The following is an 11,523-nucleotide window of genomic DNA, read 5'->3' on the forward strand; positions in this document are numbered from 1 at the left end:
CGGCACGTGGGATGTGGGCGGGGGAGAGGGGAGTGCAGTGAGCAGCGTGGGAAGTGTGAGCGGGTGGCGTGTGTGAGGTGTGGAAGGGCTGTAAAGCGTTGTATGGGTGCGTGTGTGCGTGGTGTCCCTGCGCAGGCAGGGCCCGTGTGGCAGCGTGTGCCTGGAGCGCCGTTTTGCCAGGAAGCACGGAAGTGTCCGGGGTGTCCCGGGCCAGAGGCGGGGTGCAGGGCAAGCTGTGCACCCCGGCTCGTTGGTCTAGGGGTATGATTCTCGCTTAGGGTGCGAGAGGTCCCGGGTTCAACTCCCGGACGAGCCCTTGTTTTGGGCACCCAGAGCCCTCCTGCCCGCCGGCTGGTCCTCCCAGCATAGGTGGTCACCCCAAGGTCACCGTGGGGAAGGGACACGGGGTGCCAGCACAGCGTGCAGCACCTGGGCAGGGAGGGAAATCTCTGCGGGCATTTCCTCGCTGCCTGCCTTGGGATGCCAGGAGGCAATCCCAGGTCAGACGCAGCCGCAGGCAGCCCAGGGATTTTTTGGAGGGATCTGGGTGTCTCTGGCGGCCCCGCATCCATCAGGGAGGGGTCTTGGAGAGGCAAAAGGACATGGAGATGCTGGGGGTTGATCCCAGGGCCTCTTGCATGCAAAGCAAGCGCTCTCCCGCTGAGCTACATCCCCCTGGCACAGCCTCTGCCCTGGCGTTCTCCTCACTCCGAGGAAGTGGCTGTCTCTGCTGCCTTCCCCTGGCGCCCAAGTTGGGGAAAGGGGGCTGAGGTCTTTGCAGGCGCCGGGGGTCCCTCAGGTGTCACTGGGCTGGTGAGGGGGTTGGAACAGGGGGAATAACTGTGGGGCAGAGCAGGGAGGTGATTTTCTGGGCGCAGAGGCCGTGTCAGGGGCCGAGCGTAGCTGTGCCCCATGGCTGTGTGGGCCGGCTGCTCTGCAGGCCGGGGCGGAGGCGGCGAGTGGGAATGTCCGGTGATGTTTGCAGTGAGGTGAGGTGTGGCGCGGTCAGCAGTGGGTGTGTAAAAAGAAGGGCTCGTCCGGGATTTGAACCCGGGACCTCTCGCACCCTAAGCGAGAATCATACCCCTAGACCAACGAGCCGGGGTGCACATGTCGTCCCGCACCCCCCCTCTGTCCCGGGACAGCTTCCCGGGAAAACGCAGCGCGGTCTGGCCCGGGGCATGGCTGTCCCCCCGCCATGGGCCTCGGGGCTGTGATGGCCGAGGGGTGAAGGCGTTGGACTCGAAATCCAATAGGGGTTCCCTGCGCAGGTTCGAATCCTGCTCACAGCGATGGGTTTTACCCCGTATCCATGGTGGAGCTGGCTGGAGCTTCTATAAGGAGCTCTTCCCCCACTACAACTGCATCAATTGCAGTGACTTGGCTGTCGCATGTGATAACCACAGCATCTTGCTGATTGCACCAGCTTTTTTTCCTTCATCCATTAATTGGTGCAGGTGAGTGCTGCCATCTGGCCCCACAGAGCCCTTGTGCCCAGAGCTGCTCCAAGCACAGCAGGGCCAGTACCATGGTGTTTATCCAAGCCCATTTCTGTCCCCTGGCCACAGATCGATTCAGTTAATGAGAAACTTCAGCTTGGGAAAGAGGCAACGGGTCGGTTTCTGAGAGGATTTTGTTCTGCCGTGGGACAGGAAAGGGCAGGAAACCCCAGGGTGTGAAGAACCGAGCCGGGGGCTGCGGGGTGCAAGCAGACCCTGGAACCATGGCCAAGCTGGTGGAATGCGTCCCCAACTTCTCAGAGGGGAATAACAAAGAGGTGAGGGAGTACATGGAAGGGCTGAGGGGTGGGTGACATGGGGGTGCTGTAAGCCAGGTTTCCCCCTCCAGGGCAGTACCCACTGCCAGACTGCTGTGCCTCCTTTGCAGTGCTGTGCACCTTTCACTACCTGGCTAGTGCCAAAAATGCCTAAAGGTAGCCTCGGCTCCCTTTTGGCACCTTGGTGAGAAGTGAGGGCTCAGACCTCCCTCCACCGCTGCCTGCAGGTTGCTATAGCACCAGATCTGGGTTTGGTCTGGGATACCCCTGCAGAGAAATATTGCTTGCAGTTGTTGTGCTAAAAGACTCCGTCCAGGTTAATGGAGTCTGTCCTGGGCATCAGCCTTCAACTGAACTTTGGCTCTGCCAGCAGCAGGAGAGTTTAGCAAACACAGCATGGCTGTCAAAACACAGCCTCCCCCTGGGCAGAGGCTTTGCAGAACCAAATGTGTTGGGAAGCTGGCAGGGGGATGTATCCTCAGGAACAGCAATTTGTGGTGGTGCTCTGTGGCATGCAGCAGCAGACAGGTGTCTCTCCCCCAGCATGGCGAGTCTGGGGAGGCAGGGGTGCCCCAAACCCCCTGGCTGGGAGGGGGATGCTCCATGCAGGGCTGCACCCCCACTGATCACGTGGTCATCCTCAACCCCATCACCAGTGGGAAGGGGGAGAGCTGAGATGTCCCCTCTCTTGAAAAGCCATGGCTGTTGTGCGGTTCCAGCCATCTCAGTCCCCTTGCTCCCATCTGCTGTCTGGCAGGTGATCGATGCGGTGGCACAGGCCATCTCCCAGACACCGGGATGTGTGCTGCTGGACGTGGATGCCGGCGCCTCCACCAACCGCACTGTCTACACCTTCGTGGGGTCCCCTGAGGCTGTGGTGGAAGGGGCACTGAGCGCGGCCCGCGTGGCTGGGCAGCTCATTGACATGAGCCGACACTCGGGTGAGCTTGGGGGAGGCCCAGGAGCTGGGCTGGCACAGAGCATCCCAGCTGCTGGGACCAAGCATGGCACTGGAACAGGGACTGTGGTCACAGCCCCAAGCCTGACAGAGTTTAAGAAGTGTTTGCAATCCTCTCAGGCACGTGGTAGGATTGTTGGGGCTGTCCTGTGCAGGGCCAGGGGTTGGACTCATGATCCTGGGGGGTCCCTTCAAACTTGGGTTATTCTGTGATTTCCTTACAGCAATGGTGTCCAGTCTGTAAGAGTGTGGGAAAGGATTGTTCTCCCTCCTTGTCTGCTTGTTCTTCCCATCTCCCATTCCTATATCTGTTCCACCACCAGGTGAGCACCCTCGGATGGGGGCCCTGGACGTCTGCCCCTTTGTGCCAGTGAGGAACGTCAGCATGGAGGAGTGTGTCACCTGCGCTCACATCTTCGGGCAGCGCTTAGCAGCAGAGCTGGGGGTGCCTGGTGAGTGGGTCAGGAACCTCTCTGCATTCCATCCCACCCTTCATGATTCCAACTGTTGGAGAAAGTGCCAGCCCCTGCCTGGTGGTGTTCACCCCTGGCTGTGTCTTGCAGTTTACCTGTATGGAGCGGCGGCACGGCACGAGAGCAGGAAAGCCCTGCCCTCCATCCGTGCCGGGGAGTACGAGGCGCTCCCCGAGAAGGTGAGCCTGGCGGTGGCACAGGCTGGGCAGACCTGACCTGTACTTCTCTGGCTTCAGGGAGCGTGCTGAGGGCTGGCACAGTCCCTTTGCACCATGAGGAGCTGGTGACACAGGTGGTCATGGCAGATTCCGGCGGGGGAGGGAGATGCCCTCCTTGGGAGGGTGGCTTGTGCTGCTGGGTGATGCCAGCCCAGACGATCTCCTCCCTCCTCCCCAGCTTGCAAAACCAGAGTGGGCTCCTGATTTTGGACCCCCAACCTTTGTCCCCCGGTGGGGGGCCACAGTGACGGGCGCCCGGACCTTCCTCATCGCGTACAACATCAACCTGCTGTGCACCAAGGAGCTGGCTCACCGCATCGCCCTCAACATCCGTGAGCAGGGCCGCGGCCCCGACCAGGTACCCCAGGAGCATGGGCACGCCAGGAGCACGCCTGCCTGTCCCCACACCTCCTGGACTGTGCCCTGAATGTGGCAGTTGTTGGCAGCCTGGGCGCTTGAAGAAGGTGCAGGGCATCGGCTGGTATTTGGAGGAGGAGAACATGGCCCAGGTTTCGACAAACCTGCTGGACTTTGAGACCACGCCGCTCCACACCGTCTATGAGGAGATCTGCCGAGATGCACAGGTGGGTGGTCTGGGGTGCTTGTTCCAAAGGGGGCTTCCCAGAGGATGTCTCCCACCAAGTTTTCTTCCCCACCCCCAGGTCAGGCTCTGCTTTCTCATGATTACCTCAGCCAAAGTGCTGAATGGCACAAAACCCCCGAAAGCTCAGCAACTTGCTGCGAGCCCCCAGCTCCTCTGTTGAAAGCTTTTCCGTGAGCTTCCCATGTCCTGGGAAGGGATGAGCACCGCCAGCCTGGGGTAGTAGTGCCAGCAGGGCTCTGGGAACAATTACATTTCTTCACAGGAATTGAATCTCCCTGTTGTGGGGTCTCAGCTGGTGGGGCTCATTCCCAAGAAGGCCATGCTGGACGCAGCTGAGTTTTACATCAAGAAGGAAAAACTCTTTATCCTGGAGGAGGAACAGAAGATCAGGCTGGTAATGTGGCTCCTTCTGGTACCAGCACAAGGGTAGGATCCGGAGAGAGACACATCCACCCCGCACCAGCCTCCCAAAGTGGCACAGAGCAGAGATTTGGGACTGCTCAGGCCCCAGGCGTGACACTTGTTTCCAGGGTAGATTTTGTGGGGGGACAGCAAGTAGGACAAGTTGCTTTATTGTGCTGAGGATGCTGAGATGCACAGGGAGCAGGGACCACAGCACATGAGGATTGAGTGTGGGCAGCAGCTGCCTGTCTTGCCTGCATGGAGGCCAGGAGGGGAAGGAGGTGTCCCCAGAGCTCAAGGACAGTGTGTGGCATTTATGGGAGGCTGTCCCAGGATGGGGATTAAGCTGGAAATGAGGAGACAGGCTCTGCTGTTCCACTGCAGGAGGGAGGGACTTTTCCAGCCTGTGGGGAACGTGCTAGATAAGAGCAAGCTAATGATTTATCAGTACAGCTCCCAGTCATTCGTAGACACACACACCGCCCCTGAGTCTGGGATGGGATGGGCTGGGCTGGTGGTGCCAGCTGTCCTCTCCCTGGGTGGTGGCCCAGTCCCAGTGTTGACTCACCCATGGTTAATGAGCAGTGGGGAATGAGGATGCAGCAGGACTTACCGTGACAGGGCTGACACAGTGGTGCTGCTCCTTGCAGGTGGTCAATCGGCTGGGCCTGGACTCCCTGTCTCCGTTTCACCCCCGGGACCGCATCATCGAGTAGGGACCCACATCCTACTTCTTGTCATGGTGCCCATCCCTGCCTGGATAGGGGGATCCTGCTGCCTGCATCCTGCACTCAGCTTGTTTTGGGAGCAGTGGCTGCTCCCAGCTCCTCTTCACAGCCTGGGGACATCTCTGCTGGGTGTTGTGCAGGAGCATGGTGGTCCCTGCTCCCAAATGCTGATGGTTGTGAATGTGGAGTGAGGGAACTCCAGGTCACTTAAGCAGGCAGTGGGAGCAGGTTTTATGGCCAGATTTGAATGTTAAATTCCTTACCCTATCCCCATGCAAAATTTCACTGCCTCTGGCTCACATGCTGCAGCACCTGGTGTGAAACATGAGTCCGTGGGGGGAAAGGAAGGGAAATCCACCCAGGAGGTGAAGTCCTTGTCACCCCTCCTGGGACATGGCTGCAGGGGTGTTTCTGTCCCAGCAAATGCCATTTGCATCAGCCCAACCTGCCTAATGCAGAGCAATCCCCACACCACCTGTGTTCCCCAGCTGTACCCATGGGGTTCCCAGTCCTTACCCTGATCCTCAGGCTGCGTTTTTTTCGGTTAGTCCCCTACTCATTCACAGGGTCGATGCTGGAGAGGGCAGTGCTGGGTGAGAAGGGTCTGGGTGGTGGTGGTGTCCCTGCACCTGGGGAGCTCTACACCATCTGTGCTGCAGGTACCTGGTGGAAGCAGGGGAGGTGGACGGGGGGCTGGTGGCCAAGCCACTGGGTGCCTTCGTGCGAGCAGTCGGAGCGAGGTCGGCAGCGCCGGGAGGAGGCTCCGTGTCTGCAGCTGCGGGAGCCCTGGTATGTGCCCCACACAGAGACGGAGGCCTGGGGGTCCCGGGTGTGCCAAGGGGAGCTGGCATGCTGGTAGCAGTGGGCACTGTGTCCTACTGGAGGATTTACCCTGGCAGGGAGCAGCACTGGGCAGCATGGTGGGGCTGATGAGCTATGGGAAGCGGCAGTTTGAGGACCTGGACCCCATCATGAGGAAGCTGATCCCCCCTTTCCACCAGGCCATGGAGGAGCTGGTGGCAATGGTGGATGCCGACTCCCGCGCCTTCAGTAGCTACATGGTGAGGTCCCACCAGAGGCATCCTGCAGGGAAACAGGGGGGCTTTCCAGCTGGGAGGAGGGCTGGGATTGCTGCACTCTGGGTTCCTTAGGAGCAGGGCTCTGACCTTAGAATTATAGAATCATTAAGGTTGAAAAGACCTCTGAGATTATCAAGTCCAACCTTCTACTGAGTACATCCATGCCCACTAAACCATATGGCAAAGTGCCACATCTGCTTGCTTTTTGAACACTTCCAGGGATGCTAAAGCCAGGGCCAGAGGAAAGGACATTGTCATATAAGGGAGGTCTGCAAGAGCATGGGAGCTATGGAGTCTGCCCCAACCCCCGATGCAAGGCACGGTCTGGGTGACGGAAGCAAACCTGCTTTTCTTTGCCTGCAGGAAGCCATGAAGCTGCCCAAGAACACCCCTGAAGAGCGGGAGAGGTGAGCTGGGCTGGTGGGGACCGGCTCAGTGTGGGGGCACAGCCCCCCAGCACTCACCCAGGGCTGTCCCCCCTCCCAGGCGCACGGCTGCCATGCAGCAGGGGCTGAAAACGGCCGTGGGGGTGCCCTACGGCCTGGCAGAGAAGGTGAGCGGGCTGTGGCCTGCTCTGAAGGAGCTGGCACGACACTGCAACCTGGCCTGCAAATCTGATATCCAGGTACGGCCCCAGCTCTGGAAGGTGTTCTCTCATGTCCTGACCTCCAGGATGCATTTCTCCAGCTGGAAAGCACTGTGTGCTGCTGGGTGGTAGAGGGTGGGAGTCCTGCAACGTAAGGGTCTGACCTGCTTCAGCGCTGTGGGGTGGAGCTGGTTCACCACGGGAGCTTCTCGCAAGCCCGACTTTTCCCAGGTGGGAGCCAAAATGCTGGAAGCGGCTGTGTTCGGAGCTTACTTCAATGTCATGATCAACCTCAAGGACATCTCGGACGAGAAGTTCAAGCTTGTGGTGAGCGGGGCTGCGCGGGCGCCCCCTGGCGGGGCCGCTGAGGCGGGACGGAGATGGCGGTGAGGCCCCGGGACCCGCCGTGCCCCTGCCGCCAGCGGGACGCTGGGCTGCACGGTGGGGCTGGCTCTTCTGTCCTGTCCAGTGGCAAATGACACGTCTTGTCCCCACACAGATGTCACAGAAGGTCTCCGGGCTGCTGGAAGAGGCGAAGCAAGGCTCGGCGGTCGTGCTGGCACTGCTGGACAAGCGGGTGGCCTGAGAAGGGCTCGGGAGTGCTCTGGGGGTGCTGCAGTGGCAAATACAGCTGGGAAATACTCTTGTCCCTGCCTGTTGGCTCTGTTGGTATCCGCCTCTAGAGAGCTGCTCTGCTCAGGCACATCCAGCATCATATCCCCTGGCCTTTCCCTGGGCAAGAGGGATTTTTGCTGTCTGGGGCGTCATCCTCCCATCCCTGGGGCAGAAGTAGACGACTGGGTTGGCAGGATCCCTGTGGCACTGCCTGCAAGGAGATTCCTGTGTACGGGCACCTGCTGACCCTGCACAGTCCTGTGTCCGGAAAACTCCACGAAACACCCTCCTGCCCTAGATCTGGGGCAAGAACTGGCACAGTCCCTTTCTGCCAGGCATCTTTCAGGCTGCGTGTGACAATTCCAGCCTGTTGCATTGCCTGGGAAGGGAGCACTGCCAAACATGAGGCACTATCGGGGTGTTAGCAGGGAGATGGGGTGGGATGGGGTGGGGTGGGAGAAACCCTGCACCCTCCTCAGAGGTCCTCCGAGAGGAAAACCTGAAAATCAAGGCATCCAGCCCTGCCTCCTGTCCCTGTTGACGGGGTGTGACAGCAGACACCTTGTCCTCCACCCGCACACGGCGGCAGCACCCTGAGCAGTGTCTGGCCCCTGCACCCCGCTGTCCCACAGCCCCCCCCCAACCGGTCTGTGGGAAGGTCACCCCTGTTCCTGGGCGTTGTGCCTGAGCTGGGAGCACCCAGCCAGGGTTCATGGTGGGTCAGCTGAGTCATTCCATCCGTCCCTTGCCGCCGGGAGCTGGAATCACAGCCCTCCACCGCCGGTGTTTATTATCGCTGTGGGACCTTTGTGCCGGCTGGGAGCGCCGTGCTGACGTTTCTCGCCCGTGGTGCCCATGGTGACGGCGCGGCTCCCCCGCTCCCGTGGCGCCCCTGCCCGCCGCACCCCGGCTCAGCGGGGCAGGGCCCCGCTATTTAACGGGTGCCCGACAGCCGGGAGAGCCGTGCCAAGGGCGGCGATCCCGAGTGCTGCCGGCATTGCCTCCTCTGGGAACTTTTCCGCAGGTTTGGTGAGTGCACGGCAGCGGGGGAGCACGGGGGCAGCGGGAGCGTGGGCACCTCTGGGTCAGGGTGCACTGTCCCCATGGCTGGCACTGCACCCAGGCACGTGTCCCCAGTCCCTTGTGGCCCACGAGGACACGAGCTTGGCACCCAGGCTGGGCCAGTGTGGGTTTATTTCCATTAAAAATGGAAACCACATGCCTGGGCTTTGGGGGTGCGTGGAGGGGGGGACAGTTGCTCTGGGGGTTGGTGCTGTCACCAAAGGCACAGGACAGCTGTCGGGGTCTGTGGGGGGATGGCACTCCTGGGGAAGCAGGTGTAGTCTCTGTTCTGGGAGCAGATATGTGGGACAGAGGAGTCAGGTCCCAGCTGCTGGCTGGGCATTGTCCCCTGGCAGGAGGTGACTGATGGTGCCTGTCCTTCCCTTTCAGCTCGGAGACCACTGAGGAGGATGTGTGACCCCCACCAAGGTGAGGAGCTGTGGGGCCGGGCAGGGCTGCAGGTACCACACAGCCATCAGGGCTCAGAGAGTAGCTCTGTGCCATGGCCACAGGCACCTGGGGGTTTACCTGCATCCAAAGGCATGTGGGGTGTCCTTTGTGAGGAAGAGGTAGACCAGGATGGGCCCTTTGGGTGGAAGGGTACACCAGCTCCTTGCACTGTCTGTCTGAGGAGAGCCTGTCTCTGCCCACTAACAGCCCCCTCTTCTTCCTAGGCCCGCCACGACCACACCTTGCAGTGTGCCCTCCTGCCCCGCCGGGATACCCTGGTCCTGGCACAGGCCCCTGCCCTGGCGGTGTGGCAGTCTGCCCCCCGTGCCCTGCTCCACCTGGCCAGCACCCGCACGGGCACCCCCCATCGGGGCATCACCCCCATGGGCACCCTCCATCGGGGCATCACCACCATGGGCACCCCCCATCGGGGCATCACCCCCATGGGCACCAGGATCACGATAAGAAGCACCATAAGAAGCACCATAAGAAGAAGCACTGCAAGCACCACGGAGACAAGGTAAGAGTGGCACAGCAGTGAACCCTTCCCTAATTCTATTGTGGTCCTCTGGACCCCTCCCCGTTCCACAGCATCTGGCCTGAGCAGCTGGGACTCTCCTCTCCCATTGTGTAGTGGCTGGAGCAAGCTGCCAAAACTTCAGTGGCATTTTTTAGACGTGGAAATTCCTGTTAGATTAATAAATAGGCAAGAATAAGTCATATTAAGTGAGTAATTTGAAAAGCAATCCATGAAATTCCTTGAAGCCATTTAAAGTGGTGACGTGGCTCAGGGTGCACTGTGCAGTGTATTAAATCCCAGGACTTTGTCCTGCTCACCTGAGTGCAAGTCGTGCCTCCATAAGGGACATTCACTCAGTGTCTTGCAGCAGAGGAACTGTTCAGTTCCTCCTTAAAAACAAAAACAAAAAAACTCACAAGTAAACCAAAAAAGGAGAAGCAATTCCATGTGCTTGGAGTAGATTCAGCAGAAAATGCCATTCCAGAGATGGGCACCATCCTGAGCAGGTCTGAATGAGGAACTGATAAACAAGGGCCCATTTCCAACACTGGAGGTGGGAGCATTTCCCAGACAAATCAAAATCAAACCAGCAGCTCCTCTCACTGGGAAACAGCTCTGGAAGTGATCTGCCGTGACATTGGTCCTTGCTGGCAGAGAGCAAGACCTTTCTGGAATTCCCTTTATTGACCTTAAGAGTGTGATAAACAGCTATTATAGCATTGGCTTTCACAAATAGTGAAATGTAAGAAATATTATGTATTAGAACATGTTAGGAAAAATTATATGCATGTTAAGAATAACTTTGCAAGTATTTACTAATTAACATTATAACTAGGATTAAAGTTACAAGATGATTATATAGCTTGAATTATAAGATACCTATATAATTTAAATTATCACCTTTTATACAGTGTAATAGCTAGTATGTGGTTAATTTATCACTTAATGCTTAAATAAACGAAAAACCAGGTAGATAATCTCAAAAATAGACAAAATAAGAGAAGCAGCAGGATGTGCTAATGAGAAAGGAATTCAAACCGGTTGGACCCAGAAAGACCTAGGATAACTGCGCATGCTCCAAAGACAAGGTTGAAAAGTTCAGGGTGTGAGGAAGACCTGAGCCTTTATCAGAGAAGACCCCCGAAGACCCTCACATCATAATACGCATGCTCTAAAAGGCAAACCGGGAGAGGAACTATGTTAATCCCTTCTAAAAAAAATGTAAATCAGTGCACAGAAAAACTATGCATATGCATTGTAGTTTATTAATATGCATGAAGTTAAAGCAGATAACCGGGAATCTTTGTCAGTGTTTGTGCCTCTGGCTATGAGGCAAGCACCCAGCCCTGTCCTTTGGCTTAAGTGACCTTTGTCCCCTATTGTCCCTTATTAAATTTATAAAACCCCAAAAGGAAAAGGGAGTGGGCTCCATTTCTCACAAGAGCCTTGTAAAAAGTCATAAAAAACCTCCAGCCCTCCCACAATATGGGGCAGCCACCACAGGGTCACTAACCCCTCTCAGGAATGCTGTGGCAGAGGCTCGTTTCCCTGCTGCCATAAATTTGTTTTCTCTTCCCCAGCCCTCAGGTGGCTCCTGCAGCTCAAGCAGCAGCTCTGACTCTGACTGAACGTCTGGCGTGTCCCACCTGTTGCGCGGTGATCAGCGAAACACGAGGCCAAAGTCCTCGTAGGAACCCCCTGCATGTCGCTCCCCTCCCTCCTCCTTTCCCTTGGAACAGCTTTTTGCCTGCTGAGTGATTTTTTCTTATGTGTAGCTTGTAAGTCCTTTGACCTGGAATCTTGGAGTCAATGGACAGCATTTCCACCCTCTATCTTTCCGGGGTGCCTGCTGAAACTCATCACGTGCTGTTTTCCAATCTGCTGGTGTCTGTGTGTGTTTTCCTGCGCAGTGATACTGCCTGCTAACAGGGATCCAATAAAACTCCTTACATTTCGTGTGAGCTTTCCCAGGTGTAGCAGAAGGGGTGGCTGGGGGATACTGTAATTATGTGGGCTGCCATCCTCCACATCAGGGTAATAATTTATAGGAA

At 57.6% G+C, this 11,523-nt stretch overlaps 1 protein-coding gene, 1 long non-coding RNA gene and 4 other non-coding genes across 7 annotated transcripts; 4 read left to right on the top strand and 2 right to left on the bottom strand.

Annotated features, from left to right (window-relative positions):
* Positions 1 to 244: 244 nt before the first annotated feature.
* On the top strand, positions 245 to 316 carry TRNAP-AGG (transfer RNA proline (anticodon AGG)). The gene has a single exon. It is a non-coding gene; the product is annotated as a tRNA-Pro (tRNA).
* Positions 317 to 603: 287 nt separating this feature from the next.
* TRNAA-UGC (transfer RNA alanine (anticodon UGC)) lies at positions 604 to 675 on the bottom strand. Its single transcript has one exon. It is a non-coding gene; the product is annotated as a tRNA-Ala (tRNA).
* Positions 676 to 1,029: 354 nt separating this feature from the next.
* On the bottom strand, positions 1,030 to 1,101 carry TRNAP-AGG (transfer RNA proline (anticodon AGG)). Its single transcript has one exon. It is a non-coding gene; the product is annotated as a tRNA-Pro (tRNA).
* Positions 1,102 to 1,210: 109 nt separating this feature from the next.
* On the top strand, positions 1,211 to 1,292 carry TRNAS-CGA (transfer RNA serine (anticodon CGA)). The gene has a single exon. It is a non-coding gene; the product is annotated as a tRNA-Ser (tRNA).
* A 303-nt stretch (positions 1,293 to 1,595) lies between these two features.
* FTCD (formimidoyltransferase cyclodeaminase) lies at positions 1,596 to 7,472 on the top strand. Of its 2 annotated transcripts, XM_069021605.1 has the most exons (14): positions 1,598 to 1,777; positions 2,535 to 2,718; positions 3,059 to 3,187; positions 3,299 to 3,387; positions 3,605 to 3,784; positions 3,873 to 4,010; positions 4,293 to 4,424; positions 5,083 to 5,144; positions 5,820 to 5,949; positions 6,060 to 6,221; positions 6,603 to 6,646; positions 6,726 to 6,864; positions 7,057 to 7,152; positions 7,325 to 7,472. In XM_069021605.1, the coding sequence occupies exons 1-14, from the start codon at positions 1,724 to 1,726 to the stop codon at positions 7,409 to 7,411; spliced, it is 1,626 nt and encodes a 541-aa protein (XP_068877706.1). In that variant the 5' UTR covers positions 1,598 to 1,723; the 3' UTR covers positions 7,412 to 7,472. The 2 variants fall into 2 exon arrangements, with proteins under 2 accessions (XP_068877707.1, XP_068877706.1); XM_069021606.1 differs by lacking the exon at positions 6,060 to 6,221 and having other exon boundaries at positions 1,596 to 1,777.
* A 664-nt stretch (positions 7,473 to 8,136) lies between these two features.
* On the top strand, positions 8,137 to 11,430 carry LOC138113437 (uncharacterized). Its single transcript, XR_011152168.1, has 4 exons — positions 8,137 to 8,469; positions 8,893 to 8,931; positions 9,177 to 9,472; positions 11,053 to 11,430. It is a non-coding gene; the product is annotated as an uncharacterized lncRNA (long non-coding RNA).
* Positions 11,431 to 11,523: the final 93 nt, after the last annotated feature.

The sequence above is a fragment of the Aphelocoma coerulescens genome, chromosome 7 (genome assembly GCF_041296385.1).
Source record: "Aphelocoma coerulescens isolate FSJ_1873_10779 chromosome 7, UR_Acoe_1.0, whole genome shotgun sequence".
Lineage (NCBI taxonomy): Eukaryota > Metazoa > Chordata > Aves > Passeriformes > Corvidae > Aphelocoma > Aphelocoma coerulescens.

Bases quoted from the DNA above. Each gene is read 5' to 3' on its own strand.
- FTCD (XM_069021605.1), top strand. From the start codon at position 1,724: ATGGCCAAGCTGGTGGAATGCGTCCCCAACTTCTCAGAGGGGAATAAC. The intron at 3,188-3,298 runs GTGAGTGGGTCA...TGTGTCTTGCAG, and splicing joins AGCAGAGCTGGGGGTGCCTG to TTTACCTGTATGGAGCGGCG. The intron at 5,950-6,059 runs GTATGTGCCCCA...TTACCCTGGCAG, and splicing joins CTGCAGCTGCGGGAGCCCTG to GGAGCAGCACTGGGCAGCAT.